The 23,796-nt window shown below is 36.9% G+C and overlaps 1 protein-coding gene across 1 annotated transcript in view; it reads left to right on the top strand.

Annotated features, from left to right (window-relative positions):
• The window catches only part of LOC106001701 (ankyrin repeat and fibronectin type-III domain-containing protein 1), a 128,041-nt gene that overhangs the window by 101,400 nt on the left and 2,845 nt on the right, over positions 1–23,796 (top strand). The window contains exons 11-14 of the mRNA XM_013036710.1: positions 68–200; positions 674–790; positions 11,657–11,872; positions 21,797–21,963. Coding sequence (XP_012892164.1) covers positions 68–200; positions 674–790; positions 11,657–11,872; positions 21,797–21,963 — 633 coding nt within the window. The remainder of the gene's footprint in view (positions 1–67; positions 201–673; positions 791–11,656; positions 11,873–21,796; positions 21,964–23,796) is intronic.

The raw sequence follows: 23,796 nt of genomic DNA, 5'->3' as shown, positions 1-23,796 counted from the left end.
TCTAGGGCTCAAATCTGGTTGGGGAGATTGTTCAGAACAATTTTTTTATTTTGATTTTTCTTTTCAGGGGGCTTTACATAGCTGTTATATTTTATTATAAAGACAATATGTTAGTCACCAATGAAGATCAAATACCGATTGTTGAAATAGATGATTCTTACACCAGCTCCATTATGCAAGATTTTTTGTGGTTCACAAAGGTATTGTGAGTTCTGATTTCATTTTCCCCACTCTGCACCAGTGTTGCTGGACATAAATCTCTGAAACCTTAGTTGAGAAGTCTTTAGTGATCAAAGTTTGGGGATAGAAGTAATTTATCCCAAAGGTCCCCATTAGCCCTAGTATGCCCTATGCCATTAAAAAAAAATGCCAAAGTAGTGTCTACACTACATTTTCAAAGGAAAGAAGCTTGCATCCTGTCAGATTGTGTCTCCACTATTCTGAATTATGGGATCATTTGGCAAAGACTAAAATGTGGATCTGACTATTTCATTAGCATTCAGATCTTTTTCCAATTGGACAGAGATCAAAAAGTTGTTTCACATGTATCTGAAAATGGACTGGAGAACAAACATCAGGGGTCAGGTTTCCTTCTCCCTGCTTCACTTTGATGCCACAACCTAAATCATACACTGGCTTGGACGATGATATGACCTCGTGACTTCTTTTGCAGCTGTCTTGTATGTGGGAAGACATAAGATGGCTGAGGCAGAGTGTGCCTATCTCCATGTCCTCATCCACAGTGCTTCAAACTCGACAGAAGATGCTTGCTGCAACAGCCCAGCTACAGGTGAGAGGCCAGGCTTCAACCCAGGCTCTCCAGGAAATGGTTTTTAAACTTGGGTAGTTCACCAATCCTAAATGCAAGGAAAAGGGTAGGCTCTTTCTTCCTTCAGATTCCTAAACATATGAAACTTCTTAAACACATTAGCAGCATATCTCCTCATACAAGGAACCTGTGCCTTTGGCATGAGCCTCTGAACAAGGAGTAAAGAGACTTGAGTTCTAGATTTGACAATAAACAGCTGATTCAGTTCTCCTTCCAGGCCTTGGTTTCATCACTTGGAAAAAAAGAGGATTTTGACTAGATTACCTCTGACTGCATGTGCATATGAGTGTGTGGAGGGGAAGAGCAGTAGTTTTAAGTCTTAAAAGAATATATGGGCTGGGAAGATGGCTCAGTGGTAGAGTGTTTGTCTTGCATGCCTGAGGCCCTGGGTTCGATTCCTCAGCACCACATAAGCAAAAAGAAAAGAACGGGAAGTGGTGCTGTGGCTCAAGTGGTAGAACGCTAGCCTTGAGCTGAAGAGCTGAGGGACAGCGCCCAGGTCCAGAGTTCAGGCCTCACGACCGGACCCCCCCCCCCAAAAAAAAGAATATAGCTAATGTTTATTATTTTATTAATCAGATTAAGACTCTAAATTCTTTAAGAATCTGGAAGTCATAAAGTTGCTCTTAGAAATGACACTAGATTCTAACTAAGCTCTTCTAGATTTTTCTCTCATTGATTCTGGTATGATCTTAATCTGTAGATCTTAGTATAAACACACACATCTGCTACATGGAGTAGAGTCTTTAAGGAATCATAGAACCTTTGTCAGAGATGGGTATCTACTTACAAAATTGGAAGTTACATGAACTCCAAAAACCCTACATTCCCTGTAGAAATCTATATAAGCTATTGTTTAGTTGAGCCATACCAGCCATGGAATAAAAATAAAAACTGAAAACAAAAAGTAAATTTTAATTATAATAATTTAACCCTGAGTGCTAATAACAATGATATATTTCCATAAAGGGTTACCTTTGCCACTCTGTGCTCTGCTCCAGTCTACTGCCTTGTGTGCTGAATGATCTCAAGAGATTTTAGTAAACAATGCTCTTCATTTCAACTCATTGTTGGTACAGAGTCTTCTCCAACTCAAGGAGAAGGTCTTGGAGCTGGGCCATGATGACTGTGCTGAATTAGATTGTTCTTTCCTTTCATAGTGAGCCATCCACTTGATTGGACCATTTAACTATTCCTTAAACTGCTCTTTCTTTAGGATAAATTATATCTCAAGAAGGCTCAGAAACTTTAGTGGACCCACCTACTAGCCATAATATAGCCCAGACATACCTAGATCACACACTCATAGCCTTAAATTTTCAAGCAAAGCTTTTTACTGTGTGTTTATTGGAGGCTTCCTAAAACACTTTCATCTGATATCAGTACCAGGAGAAGTATTAGGCTGAGATACGCTGAAAGATGCCATAGTGGTCAGTATGAAACTACTCACTACTCCCATTGCAATAGTCTTGGATTTCTTCTTCTGATCCCAACAGCTTTAATAATACATCATTCCCCTTTTAAGGCTATTTCCCTCCTAGTTAACCCAGATTCCTTGACTCATCATAATCATTCCCTTGGAAATATTCCAAATTTACTCCTTTAACATTACCAACTTGGTAAAACCCAAAAACTAAATATACCAACATGTCTACACTAAAGTAGCTACACTCTGCTTACTGCAAAAAAAAAAAAAAATCACGCATGCACACACACACACATACACACACACACACACACAAGAGGGGGGAGGGACAGAGAAATAGAGAAGGGGGAGAGAGACAGACAGAGACAGACAGACAGGTAGACAGACAGCAGACAGACGGAGACAGAGATTGAGATAATTTCCATATTAAAGCCATGAATAAAATTCTCTTACAGAATGTAAGAAAGCAAGTAAATTTGCTTTCTCATACTATAAAGCAATTATATAAAACCTTATCTATTATCCATCCTACCACAACTTTTCCATTCTCTCTTCAACCTCATGTCAAGTGATGACTTCACTGTTCAATTCATTAAGAAAATATGTGAGAATGGGAATGAAATTTTTCACCATCAAATTTATGAACTCCCTTGAACTAATCCCATATTCTCTTTCTTCTTTTCTTCCTCAATAATAATTTCATCTACCAACCAAAGGTTTATTCTCTACAGATGATCTGGATCCCATCTATTCCCTCCTATCTTTATTTAAAAATAGTAGAATATTTCCAATTTAAACTTCCCCAAAACTCTTCTCTTTGCTGTTGCTCATTAAATCATCTATTTACCCCCTTAGATCAAATGTCTTGAAAGAATTACCTATATCCTTCTTTTGCATCTACTTTATTTAGCATCATTTTTAGTTCTTTCTCTGACTTTTGCCACTACTATGCCTAAACCCTGTATTCTCAGACCACCAGTAATGAGATGCAGATGATGCTAATGGAGCTATTACTTCAAGGTCACTCACTAGCACAAGCCTATGAGTGTCCTATAGTATTTTAGGTGAGAATAGGAAGTGGGGCTGCACAGTGCTGGTAGATGGTCTAAAGAGACCAAAGACTCCAGTATTTAGGTGTGAAAGGGAGGCATTACTCTTTTCATTTTCTAAAAACTAATATTCATTTCATTCCTAATTTTATAATTTTGTTTTCCTTATCTTAAAGATGGTTTCAAAACTGTACAGTTTACCAATAACTTCGGTTTCACTAAATCTGACAAATACTTTTAAGTCCTCTTTGAGCAACTGATATCCCATAGTATTTGATTCATGTGACCCTACTCTCCCTTTTAAAACTGGCACATTCTTTGGCTCCCATTAATTCCACAGTCTTCTGATTTTTTTCTTTCTAGTCTTTCTCAATCACTTTTACTAGTTCACATGCTATTTTCTGTATAGAATTTTGTTCTCCCACCTCTTTGATTTCTAATTCCTACATATCTTTCAGGTTTCAGCTTCAGGTTCTTTTTTCATTTTGGTTTAATATTGCTTTTAACTATGCTAATTTATGCTGCTTTTTATTATCAAAGTGATGTACAGGGCTTACAGTTACATGAGTAAGGTAATAAGCAAATTTCTTGTCAAACTAGTTACCCCTTCCCTCATTTTTCTCCTACTCCCCCCCCCAAGTTGTACAGATCATTTCCAACATATTTCTGTGCATATTGTTGTTGCACTGGTTCCCCCTTGTCCTTTGTCTCACCATTCTGTTGCTCCCCTTCCCTTCCCTAATTCAAATAAACATATATACAATACCAGGGTACCAAAATCAAATACTATGACAACAGTGGATATACCATAGGGGGAAGAACATACAAAAGAAACAAAAAGTCACATAGTACATTAAAAACAACAACAACAAAGGGAGACATCTTGTGTCCATGTCTTGGAGTTCATTTTGCTTAGAGTCATCTTATATGGTCATATGTTCATAGCTATTGAGCTATTTATTCTGTTCATCTGCTAAGATTTCTTCGACGTATACTAATTATTGCAAATAAGGGAAACCATGGGACCTATGGTTCTTTGGGTCTGGATTACTTCACTTAATATGATTTTTTCCAAGTTCTATTTCCTTACTAATGGGGTAGTGCATTCTTTCTGATGGAGCATAGAACTCCATTGTGTGTGTGTGTGTGTGTGTGTGTGTGTGTGTGTACCACATTTTCTTATCCATTCATCTATTGAAGGGCATCGGGGTTGGTTCCATATCTTAGCTAGGTGAACAATTCAGCTTCAGTTTTATATTTCCTCTGGGAACCTTTCTCTGAACTCCTAATCAGATGAATCACTCGCATCGTACCTTCTTCATTCTGAATGATGGTCATAACCCATGAATTATTTTATCATTGCCTGTATAGTGACCCACTTGGACTAGGAAGTTCTAAGTAGGAGGAATATGTTGGTCTTACTCCCCTTTAGGGAAACTCTAAAAAGGGGGAAAGTATTCAAAGAACTGAATCTCCTACCATAACTATCTGGATATTGCACCATCTCTAAATAGCAATCAGAGCCTCGTGGTCCTCAGTATATGGTCACCCTTCCAGTGCCCTCATCAAAAGACTGAGCACTGTGCTAAGTGCTTTACAAACTTTATCTCATTTGATCTTCACTATAACTTAATGAGAATGTGTTTTTTTATATTTATCTAACAGATGAAAAAAATGAAGCCTAGAAAAGTTACTCTGTGCCCAAGGTCACACAATCAGGAAGTAGTAAATGATGGACTCAAATTTTAAAAGATATAACTCCAAGGGCTGCATTCTTCCCAACAATTCAGCATATTATTGTATGTCAACTTACCCAAAAAGTGAACAAAAACTTAAACACAAGATATTATCCATAATATACTAAAAAAGAAAAGCAGAAGCCTATCCTGCATCATTTATAGTCTACTTAGAAGTAGCCTTAGAGGTAAGGTTGGAAGGGAAGAGAGAGAATGATAAAAGAGGTGACACTAATCAAGACATGTTAAAATCATAAACTGCTTTGTTGAATGGAAACTCCTTTGTACAACTACTTAAAATAATAAAGACATATTTTCAAAAGAAGCAGCTTTAAATCATACTTGAAAGTTGAGATGTACATTCATTAAAATTATCTACGCAAAAAGAGGTACAAGCATCTGTTAAGATTTGGGTAAAATAATTGAAGAAATAGGTTGGGAATGTGGGTCTAGTGGCAGAATACTTACCTAAGCAAGTATGAGGCTGAGTTCTAATGCCAGAACCAAAGAAAAATTAAATAAACAATAAGATGAGGCAGGCTGTAAGTAACCAAGAATCCAGATTGTTTTCTTTCTCTCAGCAAGACAGCAGAGGCCTCTTCTTAAAAAGAGGCAAAAGTATACATTGTTCTCACAGTAAGAGTCTCTGAAACACTTACCATCAAAAGAACAATGATCTGACAGTGTATGTTGTTTTACATTAAACAATTTTTAGTGAGTACTACCAAGTGAGAATTAGGCTATCATTTATGATACTATGTCTTTTTTTTTCTTTTCAAGTGGGAAAAAATGGTTTTCCCAAAACTGTTCTTCTTTTCCATACATAAGTTCATGCAGAACTTTCTCTTCTTTACCTTATAACATCATGAAGGGCCCATCCTGCCTAATCCTTATTACACAGCAGGAATTAACTGGTCTACTTTTCTTTAGGAGTAATGTAACACTGACATTCTCCTTTGAAACATGCTGCAATTTATTTTCATAGAAATATTCTAATTCACAACTGGTCTTCTCCCAAAGCAACACAATTTAATGTCAATTAAGAACTTTACTAAGATTTTTAGTGCTTTCTTAGAAAACCTATCCAAAGTTAACAGTAAGCCACCGATAATAATTATTTCAATGAAACAACAGCTTCAATCAATGCATTCCAATCAGCTTTGGTCCAAAGTAAATCATATTTTCCAAGGTCCTTCTTTTCTCAAAGTGAAAACTTCTTTTGCTTCTTCAATTTCTGCTTTTTCTTTCAGTGATTTTTATTAGAGTATATTGATTTTACAAAGTGAAGGGATTCATTGTGCCATTTCCATACATGTATATAATATACTTTGATCATAACTCACCCCTTCTATTACTGATCCTTCCTTAGCCTTCCTTTTAAGTATCTTGCAGATTTTCAGTTTTTTCAATTTTCAAATGAGTTTCATTATATCCAACGTCTTAATGAAAATGTAATCTTTTAATTCAGTCAATAAAGTACTAGCGCAAAAGACTCAGGGAAATGGTTGAAAAACAGTCATGATTTCACAATGTGTACAGTAACTCAAGTAACATATCAAGACAGGAGTTTACACAGCAGGCAGTATTGAGGAAAAGCAAAGACGGTAAATTCTACCTCAGTGTAAAATAGCTTTTTAGTCATTGTGACGAGTACCTGAGAAGCAATTTAAAACAGATTAAATGGCTGGCCTCACAATTTCAGAGGTTTCAATCCATGGACAGCAGGCTCCACTGTTTTGGGCCTTAGGGGAGGTGAATGTCATGATGGTGAGTATGCACAGTGGAGAAGGCTCCTCACCTGATGGATGGGCAGGAAGCAGAAACAGCAGCCAGAAGGAGATAGGGACAAGATACCCCCTTCAAAGACAAACCCCCAGTGACCTACTTCCTCCAACTAGGCCTCACCACCTAACTTCAAATCTCTCCCAATAATGTCATCAAATTAAAAATCCATCAATAGATTAATCCATTTTAAGACAGAGCCCTCATGATCCAATCACATCTCAGCCTTTTGGAGAACTTCTTATCTAAGCCACAGAATTAGGTAAATCCAAGAGAAAGTGAAACCTGAGCCAGACCTTGAAAATATAGATATAAGCCAAGGTGAAATTTCAATTAGAACAGAAAAGAAAGCATACCCCATATGCTAGCAGCCTTAGAAGTTTGCACAACACTTTCTCATGCATTTCTGAATTTAATCTCTCAAATATTCTATGAGGTAAGGATTAACAAAAGAGATGTCTGAGCTGTAAAGACCTTTAATTTAACATGGTGACTTAGAACCAGAGATGGTAGACAGTCCAATAGTTAATAAATGGTAGTCAGCCCTGAAAATACCAATAAAAGTCTTAATAACTATGGTATGCTGAAGACAACTTGTAGTGGATCAGAAGAGCCAGCTATTAAATATTCAAAACTTGTGAAAGCTTCTTGTCATCCTGTTGGTAATTTGAAATGGATTATGGCAGCAATACTGGATAAGAAATGTACTCATTACCTTGCTCATGTAATTGTAACCCCTCTGTACAGTATTTTCACAATAAAAAACTTAATTAAAAAATGGATTATGGAAGAAATATTTATACCACAACAACTTGAAACATTACAAATAAGCTACTATCCCCTCCTTTTCTGTTCTGATTTGTTTTGATAGGACGTTTATCAGTACAACACTATTTTTAGTAAAGTGTCTCTATATAATAATATGATAAGATGTTACATAGAGATGGACTAAAAATCTTCTCCAAACTAGTTCTCTGTAATTGTTAAGTCACTTGTTAAAAAGAAAATTTAGAACTTCTCTTCAATTTAGTATGCCTAGCTACAACAATAAGACAAGATGCAAACATAAAAGGGATCCAAACAGGAAATGATGAAGTAAAACTCTCCCTCTTTGCAGATGATATGATCTTGTATTTAAAGAATCCCACAGACTCCACTCCCAAATTACTCAAGTTGATTCAAAATTTTGGCAACGTAGCAGGGTATAAAATTAACTCTCAAAAATCAATGGCTTTTCTGTATGCCAACAATAAATCAGGAAAGCAACTCCATTCGTAATAGTCCCACAAAAAATAAAATACCTAGGAATTAACTTAACCAAAGAAGTGAAGGACCTCTATGATGAAAACTTTAAAAACCTGAAAAAGGAAATCAAAGCAGAACTTAGGAAGTGGAAAGACCTCCCATGCTCCTGGATTGGAAGGATCAACATCGTGAAAATGGCAATACTTCCCAAGGTCATCTACAAATTCAAGGTGATACCTATCAATATTCCAACCTCATTCTTCAAGGAAATAAAAGAGGCAATCCAAAAATTCATATGGACAATAAAAGACCCCAAATAGCAAAAACAATCCTTAACAGAAAGAACAGTGCTGGGGGAATACCAATACCAAATTTCAAACTCTACTACAAAGCCATAGTAATCAAAATAGCTTGGTACTGGCACAAGAACAGACCTGAGAACCAATGGAATAGAATTGAAACCCCCGAAATGAACCCATAGACCTATCTATAGCCATCGAATCTTCGATAAGGGAGCTAAAAAAAATAGAATGGAAGAAAGACAGCCTCTTCAGTAAATGGTGCTGGCAAAATTGGTTAATTACTTATAGAAAACTAAAGCTTGGGCTGGGAAGGTGGCTCAGTGGTAGAGCGCTTGCCTTGCATGCATGAGGCCCTGGGTTCGATTCCTCAGCACCACATAAGCAAAAAGAAAAAAGCCGGAAGTGGCGCTGTGGCTCAAGTGGTAGAGCACTAGCCTTGAACTGAAGAGCTGAGGGACAGCGCCCAGGCCCAGAGTTCAGGCCCCACGACCGGACCAAAAAAAAAAAAAAGAAAACTAAAGCTAGATCCTTATATATGACCCTGTACCAGAATCAACCCCAAATGGATCAAAGACCTCCGAGTTAAAGCAGATACTCTGAAAACATTATGGGATGGAATAGGAGAAACCCTAGGTCTCCTTGGCACAGGCCCAAATTTTCTTAATAGAGACCCAGAAACACAACAAATCAAAGAAAGGTTGGACAAATGGGATTGCATGAAATTGCAGAGCTTCTGCATGGCAAAGGACATAGCTAGCAAGATCAATAGAAAGCCCACGGATTGGGAGAAGATCTTCACTAGCCATACAACAGACAAGGGTCTCATATCTAAAATATACCTGGAACTCAAAAAATTAAAATCTCCAACCATAAATTCCTCAAAGAAACAACTGCCCAATAAATAAGTGAGCTAAAGACTTAAAGAAAAACTTCTCTGAAGAGGAAAGAAGGATGGCAAATAGACACATGAAGAAATGTTCAACCTCCCTAGCCATAAAAGAAATACAAATCAAAACAACATTGAGCTACCACCTCACTCCAGTTAGAATGGCTAAAATCAAGAACTCTAATAACAACAGATGCTGGAGGGGATGTGGACAGATGGGAACCTTACTGCATTGTTGGTGGGAATGTAAACTTGTTCAACCACTTTGGAAAGTAGTATGGAGGCTCCTCAAAAGACTCCACATAGAGCTCCCCTATGACCCAGCAATCCCACTTTTGGGCATTTACCCAAATGATCACAAACAAAACCATACTAAAGCTACCAGCACGACTATGTTTATTGCAGCATTATTTATCATAGCTAAGATATGGAACCAACCCAGATGCCCCTCAGTAGATGAATGGATCAAGAAAATGTGGTATATATACACAATGGAATTCTATGCCTCCATCAGAAAGAATGGCATCGCCCCATTTGTTAGGAAATGGAAAGACTTGGAAAAAATTAAGTGAAGTAAGTCAGGCCCAAAGAAACATAGGTCCCATGGTTTCCCTTATTTGCAATTACTAGTGTATGTCTGAGACAAGCAGAAACGGTCAGATAAGTTAATGTTAGGCAAAATGAACCCCAAGATAAGGATTCAAATGTTTTTTCTTTCTTGCGATTGTTTCTGACATATTTATAAGATGATTTCTTTGTTGCTTTGTACGACATATTTATAAGATGATTTCTTTGTTGCTTTGTATGTCCCTCCCCCACAGTATATCTCCTGTTTTCACTGTATTTGATGTTGGTATAATTTGTGGAGGGGAAGGGAAAAAAATGTTTAAATAGGAATACAGGTAGACCCATTGCAACAATGAGATGTACAAGACGTTATGTTGAAAAGGTAGGGGAGGAGATGGGAAGGGATGGGAAGGGGACAAAGGAGGAGGCAACAATGCTTGATAAGAAATGTACTCATTACCTTGTCCATGTAATTATAACCCCTCTGTACAGTATTTTCACAATTAAAAAGAAAAAAGAAAAAAAAGGAAAAAAAAGAAAATTTAGAGTGATTAGGCCACTTAAAAAATAGCCTGCCATGGGCTGGGAAGATGGCTCAGTGGTAGAGTGCTTGCCTTGTATACCTGAGGCCCTGGGTTCGATTCTTCAGCACCACATAAGCAAAAAGAAAAAGCCGGAAGTGGCGCTATGGTTCAAGTGGTAGAGCGCTAGCCTTGAGCTGAAGAGCTGAGGGACAGCGCCCAGGCCCAGAGTTCAGGCCCCACAACCGGACCCAAAAATATATACATATATATCCTGCCAAATTAATTTTTCTCTGCCAATAATTATTTATGAAATTTCTTATTCATTACCGGTCTGATCTTTGTGAGCAAGAATAAAAGGCTTAACACATAGTCTCTAACTATGAAAGTATACTCCAGTGTTTTCATAGATGTGAACATTGACTAGCTGGCTTTCTTATTTTTAGTATAACTCTGCCACTTACAAATTCCAGTTCTATACTCATCTCATCATCATTTAAGTGAATACATAAAAATAACCACTTGGAGATCTGAGAGGATTTATAATTTTTAAATATGTATTTAAAATAATATGGGGAGGTATTTTAATTATCTCATGCTCTAGGTTAGGATCTTCAAACACTGCTTATTTGTAAAACTGCTGTTTATTTCAGTAACACTCACCTGGGCCCCTCCATATTTAATATGGCATTCTTCCTATCTTCCTAAAAGTATTGTCTACCTCAGCTGGCCTAGTTTTTAAGCAATATCAACATATATTTAAATAAACATAATTCCCTAAAATGCAGGGAGTGAGTCAAACCAGGTCAATCTCCTGATTAAAATATCTTATAGGGAATGTGAAGTCATTTGGGGACCTGCACAATGTGCTACATTGTTAATTCATTTCTTCATTTTAAACAACCCTACCTCATACTAGCTTACTGTAGATCTCTTGGAAAGTCCACAACTAGCATATTTGAAATATCAGGCATTTTTCTTTAAAAACATCTGGGATTCTCTTCAAGTGCTGGTAACTGAGGTTTATGTGCTGGGTCTATGTGGGTAAGAGATATTTACAGATATTGGATTTGCTTAAAAAAACATAATGTTTGTGCCTCTTGCTATAATCTTTGTAGGCTCATGGTGAAGACATTTTCTCTGAGCTTCTGCTAAGCACATTTCTGTGATGCCACATAGTCTAGGTTTTTAAAAAATAAAAATAAAAAACAGCTTCTCAGAAACCACATAATTATTCCCAGTATCTTCTGCTGTATTGTGTTGCCTTGCTCTTACCATATCATCTAAGCTACCAGTAATCTATTTGTTTCTAGAATTTACTTGGAACACACAACTTGGGAAGAGTTTACTATGAGCCCATTAAAGACCGTCATGGAAACATGCTCATTGTCACCATCAGAGAGGTGGAGATGCTCTACTCCTTTTTTAATGGCAAGTGGATGCAGATCTCAAAACTGCAAAGCCAGAGGAAGTCTCTATCAACACCAGAAGAACCAACAGCCTTAGACATTTTGCTGATTACTATCCAGGCAAGTAGGGGCTTCTTTTCTACTTTTCTGATATAGTTGAGCTTCCACAGTTACTGAAGTGCTGTAAAATATACCAAGAGTCACTGACATCTGCAGTCATGAGGGAGCGATAGGTTATCACTATGATTCTATACACAGGAGAGATGCTGAAGCTTATTTTTATTTACCCCTCTCTAGATGTGAAACTTATCAAGCAATGTAAAATAGCAGTCACTTTGAAAATGTCCTCTGAAAATTCCCTTACCAATAATGAACTAATAAAAAATACTAATAATAATTGAGTAGGAAACAGAGTGTAACCACAACATTCAATCAGTACCCGAATGGACAATAGTAATAGTAGTCTGTGCACGTGTGATATATATGTGTGTGCGTGTACATATTACATATGACACTGAGAAAAAACACAAATTTCCTCTTGCTTTGTTATAGATTATTCTCTTGGGACAGATGGCTTGATTAAGTCAATTTTAGGAATGAAATAACTGGAGCTAGAAGAGGTTAAAGGATGCAGGACTATATGTAGAGATAAATTTGGTGAAGTTAATGAAGCTTCAGTGCCATGAATTTCTTCATTTGCACAAGCCCTTTTGAGACCCTGATCACATCCTAGTTAATTACATATTGATGTTTTTGTTCTTTTTTTATTAATAAGTTTTTTTATTGTGAAAATACCATACAGAGGGGTTAAAATTACATGAGCAAGATAATGAGCATTGTTGTCTCCTCCTTTGTTTCCCCTTACCATCCCAACCCTCCCAGCTCGCGCCCCCCCTCCCTGCCCGCCTCCCCATCTCCCTCCCCCCCTCAAAGTTGTAAAGTTCATTTTTCGACACAGCATCTTGTACATTTCATTGTTGAAATGGGTCTTTTTTAAAAGAATAAAACAGAAGCTATAGAATGTGTCCCTAGATACATAGAAAATGGCAAAACTGAAATTTCAACTCAAGTCTTCTAATTGGAAGCACTTATCTTTCTACTCTGTGACATCACATCCTGTGGGATGAGTACAGAATAGCCACAGAAATTCAAAACCCAAGTAGCTTAGATGCAGACTTGGAATGGATGACAGCACAGGCCCCAAGCAGCCCCTTCCTCTCTCCCTTCCTGTTTGCCTTCCTTTCTTTTTCCCTCTTTCCCTCCCTTTTTCTGTCCTTCCCTCCCTTCCCTCGTTAACCTAGTAGTCAACGAATTATATAGAACTCTCCTGTTAGGTGGATAAAAGGGCAAAAACAGTCACATTGAGCCCCATGCAACCAATGAAATATAACTATAAGAAAGTCCATTTGGAGTAACACAGAAGGAAGGGCTCAGTCACACATGAACATTGAAAATCCAAGCCTCAGCCCCAGTAGCTATTCATGGTCACCTTAAACAGCTACCTTACTTTCAGTCTTACTTTATTCCTAACTGAGGAGTGTCTAGTGGAATAATCTCACCTGTTCATTATTCACACCGGCTGAAACCAAGACAAAGTCCAACACAGCAAAGTTAAGCTAATTGGTCAAAGCCAATGCCTCTGGATTTGATTTTATGGAATCTGGGTTCATAGAAAATTGATAGACCATACGTGCATGTGTGAATAAGGTGGGGGCAGGGAACACAGACACATTCGTGCCTCCCTTCTTCACCTTTTATAAGCAAGTGCTAAAAGAAACATTTTAAAAATCATAATAAATTGAGCTTTTACAGGGTGACTAATACACTAATCCCCTATAGGGATAAACTGGGGTCTGTGCTACCTTTTCTCCTAGGAACACAGCAGGCCCCAGCATGATATAATACCTGGTTTCTCCTAGACTTATTACATTAAAAATGTGTTACAGGTGCAGAAAAATTCCAATCTGGTGAAAGGTTGTTAGAGGAGACCAAAAATAGAGGCAGGATCAGGTTTCCACACAGATCCAAGTGGAAAATTTACCCCCGCTGACTGGCACATTCCTGCTTGATGTCATTCCCACCCACCCCCACTCTCCTTCCCCTTCCCCTACTTTGTCTCTCTCCCCACTTTCTCATATAGGTGTTACACTGGAGCAGAAATAAGGAATAAAACTCCTAGGACTGGTATCCCATCACTCCTAGACGTAAGATTTAATTATATCACAAGTTGGCTCTATCAATTCAGCATACAGGTTGAGACAAGTCTTTCTTTTTTTTTCATTGTGCCAACCCTATGGCTCGAACTCTGGGCCTTAGCACCATCCCTGAACATTTTTCCTCAAAGTTAATGCTCAACCACTTGAGCCACAGCCCAACTTTCAGCTTTTTTTGGTAGTTAATTAGAGTTTCACAGACTTTCCTGCCCAGGCTGGCTTCAAACCACAATCCTCAGATCTCAGCCTACTAAATAACTAGTATTACAGGCATGAGCCACTAGTGCCTGGCTGAAACAAGTTTTAATGGTAGGTAAAGCATGCTATGTAATTTCCACAACAGCAGGCCACAGATGTTCTATTAGAGGACTGCAATGAAGATCCAAGTATCCTAATAGAAGCCTGAGGCTCTTCCTGCTACCTCACAATACACTATGGGGTACCCATTTGCAAAGAGGTCAGTTGAATATAATTCCTGATTCACCCATTCTGGTTGTGTTGTGACTACAACAAGTTACTTATTTCTTTGCCCCTTGTATCTCTTCCTCTGCAGAAAACCCTACTTCATGGGACTCTGATGAGAATTAAATGAATTAACATATAAAGCATTAGAAGAGAAAAAAAGCAAATCAATATTAGTGATTTTTATTATTGTTTCACTTAGAAGGATCCAAGCAACATTACGCTCCCTTCCGGACAAATGCAATCCATCTCTTTATCCCTATTCTCCCAGGAGACCTCTACTGCTGGCCATTCATCCCTTAGGGTATTCCATCACTCATCTACCTTGTACAAAATAATTATATATATATATATATATATATATATATATATATATGTGGCAATAGAGTACATTGTGATATGAATGGAAATGGCAAAATGAAAATGCCCCTTGAACAACTTATTATGCTAATTAAATTTTTAACTGAAAAAGTGAAAATAAAAGTTGCACTGCCATAGCCAAGCATAAGACAGAAGCCTCCCAGCATTCATTCATGTTGTTGAGGCAGGAAGATGACAAGTTCCAGGACAGCTTTAGCTATCACAGACCCTGTCTCAAATTAATTATAAAAAGGGGGAAGGGTAGGAATAGAAAGGTTGTATAAAAACAGAGTTTTCAGAAAAGGTAAGGGTTGAAAAAAACTTAGCCTTAACTAATTTAGTAATAGGACCCCAGCAAAACTGCAGTATCTACCCCCCCTCAAATTTCTAGCCTTCTCAAAGCCTACACCTTTCAAAAATGGTCTCTCTCATATATGTATATGAGGAAGAGAAGAATGTATCTCATGTTTGCCTAGGAAGTAAAAGATACTATGGACAAATTAGAATCCCTCTGAGCAAACTAACTGGCAATGAGGATACTTCCAATATGCAGACCCTTCCTGAATGCTGGCTTATTCTACTTCTGATCTTTGGAGTCACTTCAATAACTGGATACTTCACATGTGAAGTGTTTAATGGAAGATTAATTTTTCACATGTGAACGATATACTCTGTAAATTTTTCTCATGTCTCATATTATTTGATTCTCTTGAAAAATTAGCAAAATTAAGTAATTCTTTTATGTCCCGTTCACATATGAAAGCATGGATTTCAAGGATATAACTTGAAAAAGTACTATTGGCAAAAAAAAACAGCTAGACAAGCACTAGGCCCACATCTCCTGGCAACTAGTCTGGTGCTTTCCCATTATAACATGCTGCTTTACTCACTTTCCCCCATTTTCTCTGTCTCCTTTCTTACAAGTATGTCCTGGAAAAGCTGTGGTGATTCTTGCCTTCTCTATCTTCCCATTTCTGTATTTTCCCTCTCCTTAGGCATTCTTGGCCATTTCCAGATACTTAATATCTTCTTATACGCTAAGTGCCCAAGACCTCTTCTGCCATTTGTGCTTTTTGTTTGGGGTTGTATTTTCTGCATTTGATTGTTTGTTATACACTCCTACTCCTTCTATCCTCAAGAAGCATCTAACCCAGATATCTAAAAGTATAGGAAGCCAGGTGCTTGTGGTTAACACCTTGATACTCTGGAGTTTGAGATCTGAGAATCGTGACTCAAAGCAAACTCAGTGTGACCCAAAGCCAGCTCAGACTGTAAAATCTTTGAGACTCTTACCTTTGATAACCACCAAAAAGCTGAAGTGGATCTGGCTCAAATGCTGGAGTGTCAGCCTTGAGTGGAAAAAGCTAAGGGCAACACCCAGTACTTATACTAAATAAATAAATAAACTATTGGAATCAGAATTGAACTTAAGAATTAACTGAGTTCAATCAAAAATTAATTCACGAATATTCACATAAACAGTCATAATTACTAAAGAGTAGAAAAGGCCTAAATGTCTAACAACTGATGAACATTTGAACAAAAGGTAATATATGTAAGTATATAATGTAGTATATATATACATATATATAATGGAATCTTATTCAGCCATAAAGGTAAAATGTGATACATGCTACAAAATGTATGAACCTTGAAAACAATATGCTAAGCAAAAGAAGCACAACACAAAATGTCACATGTTGTGTGAGTCAACTCAGAGACTATAATCATTAATGAGCAAACCCAGAAAGAAAAAGTAAATCAATGGTTCTAAGAGTAAGAGGAGGAGAAATTAGCAAATGAGAGCTAATAAATGTGAGGTTTCTTTCTGGAGTACTAGAAATGGTCTGGAATTAGATACAAGTGATAGTTGCACAACATTATAAATATACTAAGAACCACTGCATTCACACTTTATGATGATGAATTTATATCTCAATTTCAAAAAGGAACAATAAGAACCAATAGTCCCTACAAAGAACCCTATTAAGCTTCAGCTAATTAGAGTAGAAAATATATTCCCAAACATAGACCCATTTTCCACTTATTATTTCACTTATTTCCACTTATTCTTACATATTCCATTTATTAAAGAGAAGTTGGAAATTCAGAGGTTATGACAAGTCTCTTTGTTTTTAAAAATTACAAAACAACTCAAAAATTTAAATTATTTGTAATATATATAATTTGGGGCCCACAAAGAACACTAGCCACCATTTTGTGACTTCTGCCATCACCACCAACCAGTTTCCATACTTCCTACAGCAAAATAAAAGTCCTGCAATTTACTGGGAAAACAGATTGAATATACCTTTCCTAGATACAAACATAGCAAATTCCCTCCCAAAAGCCCAGGCCCAGACCCTACCTCCTGCAGGCCTTTAATTTCATATTTAAAACATTTTTTCAATACAAACTCGATTCCAGGAACTCTTCTAGGTTCTGTAGGAAGAAACAAATGTCAAGGTTCATGCTATCAAGGAGCTCAGTCAAGGGAGGGAGACAGACCTGTGAATTTATCAAGGTAACAGAATCAAACCAGAGCCTGATAGCAGTTCAAACAGTATACTATGGGAACATACAGCTATTAATAGCTATAAAGCAGTTATTAATTAATTCTGTCTGAAAGTATTAGGGACGGTATTGCAGAAGAGATGACATATGGCTGAGCCATGAAGGTAAATTATAGGGTGGAAAAAAACAGCAAGAGAAAGGAGTGAGGGAGGATTTAAATAAATGGAATTAATAATAATTAATTAATAATAAATTAACTACAGGGCATGATGTTAAAAACAAGCAGGAGCCAAAAAAAAGTAGATCTCACCTTCCCTTGGGTCCACATGGACCTTACCCAATATTATTTATTATTATTATATCTAGCTTACGTGTTTCTTCTACACATTAATTACAAGTCCTATGAAGGGAAAAATCATGTCATATTCATCTGATGTAATTAACAATGCCTAATGTGCTGGGTGCTGGTGTTCATGCCTACAATCCTAGCTACTCAAGATGCTGAGATCTAAGGATCATGGTTCAAAGCAAGCCTGGGCAGGAAAGATTGGGAAAGAAAGTCTGGGCAGGAAAGCCTGGGCAAGAAAAAAAAGTGTGATTCTTATCTCCAATTAACAACGAAAAAAGCCAGAACTGGAGTTGTGGCTTAAATGGTAGTGTTAGTTTTGAGCAAAGAAGTCAGGAACAGTACCCAGTCCCTGATTTTGACCTCCAAGAACAGCACAAACAAACAAACAAGAATGTGTTATGTGTAGTAGCTGCTCAGAAAAAGTAGGTACAATGAGTGAATTTATTAGCCAACAATCAAAACAGGGATTAGGATATGTGTGGGTCAAGAAAAAGCACCCATTAGGTCTGGAGATAGGAGACTTAACAGGCTGTAATATGTACAGGATGTAGATTAGAGGTTATGTGTAGTGATACACAGACCTAAAAGTATCAATTTGAAGGCCTTTAAGTATACTTTAGATTATATGAATGAGAAAGCTTCTTCCTCCTCCTGTGATTTTTCACACTCCGAAAACCTTCTAACTAATGATAAATGACTATGTCAAGACAAGAAAATATATAATAAATGCTCAGCAATAGTCTTTTAAAAGACTGAATAAAAACTATCAGGATGGTGTTGGTTTTCACAAAACCACAGTATGTTCCTAACTCACATTCTATTTGTGGCCATTACTGACCCCTGCATATTTTTCACTTATACCCTTCCCATCCTATATTTGTACTCTCTCCAGTTTAGGTCTTTAAAAGCATCTATTCTTATTAAATTTCAACCCTAATTATGATAGGCTTAGTTTTCCAATGCACTAGGTCATTCATAGCCTTATTACCAGAAAAGTAAAACCATACCAAATTTAGGGTCCACAAATTTGATACACACATTCTTAGTTTCCTTTGTCCAGAATGCCAATAAACAAATTAAACAGACTAGCCCTAAGGACCAATCACTACTGGGCCATCACTCAATCTGTCTGTGATTCCCAGACCACCTTCATTACGCACAAATCTTCAAGCCAGATATTCAGCTTGCTACAGTAATTCAGTTCTACTTTTTCCAGGTTATCTAGTGAAACAGATTACACTGAAGACCTCTCCCTGGTGTCTGCATGATACTCTTTACAAAACCATGTGGACTTCTCTTCAATGTGTCAGGATTCCCTACGTGACTTAAAATTGATGGTTCTTTCTCATTTTTCCCTAAGATCAATAAGTTGGGATTTTTAATTACTAGAATCATTCTGTATAGAAGCAGGGAAAACCCTTTCTGTTTCAAAGACAGGCATATTTGCCCTTTCCTAGTCTTTAGGGACTTGCTCAGTTCTTCATGACTTCCCAAAAATAATGACCTATGGATCTATAGCCACATCTGCTAATTCTCCTAGGATACCTATCTTCAAATTTTGCTTATCAAAATCCTTCTTTTTTCCTTACCACATGAACCATCTCTCCCTTTGGTTATTTCCCAAAACACTATCTTGACTGAACTTCTTCCAGTAATGACTTACCTATGATATGTTCTAAGGAGACCTTACAGAAGACATAAATATTAGTAAGAATCTCTTCCTTCTTGATAACATTTTTCTATTTTTAATTTTTGCCAAATGTCTTTCAAAAGGTTAGACTTCACTTTTCTATACACATTACTTGTATCTTCTATCCAATTATGACTTTTCTCATTTTGTAACTTCTGATATTCCTCTATTCTAAGATCTGACCTGATTCATACACACATTATATACCTATCTTATACAAACTATTTTTATAAAGGCAAAAAATTGTATTTTGTATAAAAGAACTCAGAGCAATAAGAAAAACAGCCTTACCATTAATTTCATAGTCCAGTTCAAGGACAGAACAGAAGAGCTGAGCATATAGCTCAGTGGTAGAGCACTTGCCTAGCATGTGCAAGGCCTTTGGCTTAACCTCCAGCTAAGACAGGGATAAGGGAGAGAAAGAGATACAGACAGACAAAAGACCGAAACATAAAGAGAAAGTAGAAAAGAAAAATATAAAACAAATATTCCTTCTACTAGAGGCTATACTGACTATTAAAAACTGATTTCAATATGCTGAGGTCATACATTTACCAATCTGTTTATTTCACCTTCCACAACAGTAGGGCTCATATCATGTTTATCTGAAACCTGAATGTTTCCCATAGTGCTAGACATATCACACAAACTCAGTACTGTTTAACAAAGGACAGAATATAGGAAACCGGATACAGAATATGCTGGATGGTACAGATGATTAGTTCTACAGAGGAGGGATAATTCCTTCAGAGATAGTGCCCCAAGAAGGCTCATATATTCCTTTTCCTTTCAGAACACTGAATACTTGTTTTTGCTTTATTTCTTGCCTGCTCTATATTTACTGGAGAGTTGGTTCCCTTCATTTCATTCTTTAAAATACTTATTAATATTACGAATGAAAAACATAGATGTACTTAGAACATACAGTGATTTTTATATGGTATATACTATAGAAATTAAATCAAGATAATTAACATTTCTAACACCTAGTCTACTTGTCATTTTTGTGAAGACACATTTGAAATTTATTCATAATTATTAAACACTTTCCAAAAACCAGGCTAAACTCTAGCCTACAGGAAACTTCCCCTTCTAATCGGTACCTGATTCATCATTCCTTTATTTCCCACCCCATACTGCCCAAAGGTTTAAAGGTCTAATGTACTAATATAGGAAGTGGATAGGGAAAGAGTGGCTCTATTTTCCAATTATTCGTTGTTATCTGAGTCCCTGCAGTTGTACAGAAAGGCAAAAGTCATAATCCAAATATTTACTAGAGAACTGATCATATATAAAACAAGATTTCTTTCAACATTTCATTCTGATTAACTTAATTGGCACTCCCTATTATACTAACAATTTCATTCAATTTCTGCAGATTGTGTCATATTTTGATGTGACAATAAAATTTCAATACTATTTCACTACATGGCAAAATAAACAGAGTTTTAGATAATTAAGGACGACAGATGATGTAGAGACCTAATCAACTCAGTGCAGTCACTGACAATTGAGATTTTAGAAATGGCAGACCAATTAATGACTGAAATAACTGAAGAGCATACAATAAACAAGAACTTCATACAAACATTACTTGAATATCAAAAATTTTTAAATCTTCCAGGACAAAAATATGCCTTCAAATGCTTTTGAAAAACCTTATCCTCTTCATGATGATGTTGCAAAAGTCAAATATGAAGACTATCACCAGCTATCATATAATTTATTCTTAAACAATTCAGCCAAAGATAAGTTTTGACTCTTTCAGTTCATTCTCTAAACTAATAAATAGTTATAACTAACTTTAAATGTTAATAAGATCAAAAGACTGTTGAGGCTTTTTTTAAATTTTTAAGCTAAAAACATCAATCAGACCTTTCTTCTTTTTAATACATTTTTATTGTAAAAATACTGTACAGAGGGGTTACAGTTACATAAGCAAAGTAATGAGTACATTTCCTATCAGCATTGTTACCTCCTCCTTTGTTCTTCCCCTCAGGCCTTTCTCAACTACTTAAAATTTTGACTTATAAATGGTTGCATTTAAAATGGGCTTTTTCATTTTAATTATTCTGAAATTATGGAGTCCTGTGTATTGTCAACTATCAATTGAGCAACTGTCTTCTCCTATCTAAAGATGGAAATTATCTAAAGGAGGGAAATTATGAATCCTGTCTTTTATTATATGCCTCTACCATCAGCAGATTATTCCCAATCACATCCCACAAAACTTATCCTTAGTACAGAAGTATGAGAAAAACTACCATGCAAAATATGTATCAAGACTGATTGCCTGGTTTGGAAGAAAATTCTTCGGAAAGCTAGTTATGACATCAACACTTGCCCAGCATTCATGACAATACCTGAGGTTCCTTACCTAACTTGTCATAGCCCCTTTGCATAACTGGTCCAACTTTTTTTGCAAGGTGTTTATTTAATTTTGTTTCATCCTACAGGACATTCTCTCCTATTACAAAAGGAGTCATCAGCGTCTATCTCCTGGATTATATCTAGGTTACCTAAAGCTATGTAGCTCTGTGGATCAGATCAAAGTCCTTGTGACCCAAAAGCTACCCAACATTCTCTGCCATGTGAAGGTCCGGGAAAACAATAACATTTCCAAGTAAGTTGTCCAGTGTTGGGATTTCCCAGAAACAGCTGAAGTGACCATCTGATATGAAGAAAAGTGAAGTTTTACTTGCTACTGTAGTTTCTGTGGCAGGACGTCTCAAAGCACATTGGAACAGTGGCAAAGCTGAACTTTAGGATTAGATAAGAAAAGCAGTATTGATCTGCAGGCAAGGCAAATCCATTAAAAGGGCACTATCCTTTCCCATCCTCTTAGTGCAACCTTTGACACTCAAGTGGTTAATGAACAGATGACCTTTATTTCCCATATCATTATTCCTAATTTAAAATAACTACACATTTCGTTGTTCTTTGTGTATAATATCACCTGTGGGAATGGGACTGGGGAGAACTATCAATCTTCCTGATCTTAAAGGCCTCCCACTCATGTCTCTTTTTCCCTAGTTCTAACCTTCCAGCCTGAGAGCCTTATATGTTTCTTACATAAAAGAAAGTAACAAGGCCTTGGGTTCTGGAAGTTTGCTCCATGGTTTGGCAGTTGTGGAAGATAGTTAGCTTTGGGAAAGTTGCCCAATCTTGATAATCTGGCTCAACTTTACAACCCTAACAACAAGCCTCTGAAAGTCTTCTATTATGAACTGAATTGTGCTCAACATGAAAAGAAAGAAAAGAAAAAAGAACATGGAATAAAATAAACCTCTAGATTTCTTTAGGCTTTGACAGTCAAACTAGATTCTAAAATTCTAGTTACACCTATGGATTTTTATAACTAAAGGAAACTCTAATTTGCTTATTTAAAATTTAGTCCCTAAGCCAGGTGTCATTGGCTCTCACCTGTAATCCTAGCTCCTCAGGTGAGATCTGTGGATTGTGGCTTAAGCCAGTCATGGCAGAAAAGTCTTTGTGACTCTTATTTCAATAATTAACCAGCAAAAAAGCCAAAAGTGGAGCTGTTGCTCAAGTGGTAGAGCATTAGCTTTGAGCACTTCAAGCCCCAGTTCCTCTGGCACGCGCGCGCACGAATACACACACACACACACACACACCCTAAAATTCTGGTGCGCACGCATGCGCATGCACACACACGCACACACACACACACCCTAAAATGGTAAGACTTTATAATGTCTCACAAGGTTTATATGATCACAATGGAGAAGGAAATAATGATGTTGATGATCATCGCTCAGAAAAACTTACTGACCGCTCAGAAGAACTTACTGACCACCATATTTTCTTTCACTTATCAACTGGACCTAGACTTTAAGTCTGCCATCTGGTGGTTGCTTCAACATTCAAAATTTGTTATACTCAGAGTCCTTAAAAGGTTACATGGTTCACTTGTGGGTTGGATTGACAACAATCATTTTCAAACATTTCTAAATTTGTGTCTTAAGGGCTTAGACTCTTAGCTTCTAGTGGTTATGCTAATAGATCTTTCCCAAAGATTCAAGGTTTGCACAAAAGATTTCAGCAGCGGTAGGTGTTTCATGGATTCTTACTGGTGATTTGTTTTCTAATTTGATTAGAGACTCTATTTTAGCAATGTTGTCCTTTAGATTTGGAAATGTATACATGTGCTAGTCATAAACCTCTCAGTTAGTTCAGTATCAGTTATGAGAAAAAAGTAATAGTTTCAATCTTTTGTGAAACCAAATGTATACTCAGACCACTAAATGACTTTTTATTTTATTTTTTTCTTACTGAGGCAAAAGATAGGCTTTAGATTTTAATATTTTATTTTAAGCTCAGGCCACAATCAATTTGGTGCTCTGACTCACAGATTTTAGCCCAAGCTGCTATGACCCTTCGGAAAGAGCCCTTGGAGCTGTTAGTGTGGGAACACAAGTCAGGACCTCCTCTTTTT

Source organism: Dipodomys ordii, unplaced genomic scaffold (genome assembly GCF_000151885.1).
Source record: "Dipodomys ordii isolate 6190 unplaced genomic scaffold, Dord_2.0 Scaffold7, whole genome shotgun sequence".
NCBI lineage: Eukaryota > Metazoa > Chordata > Mammalia > Rodentia > Heteromyidae > Dipodomys > Dipodomys ordii.
Note: the sequence above shows the minus strand (reverse complement) of the source record. Positions and strands in the feature narration are given on the sequence as shown.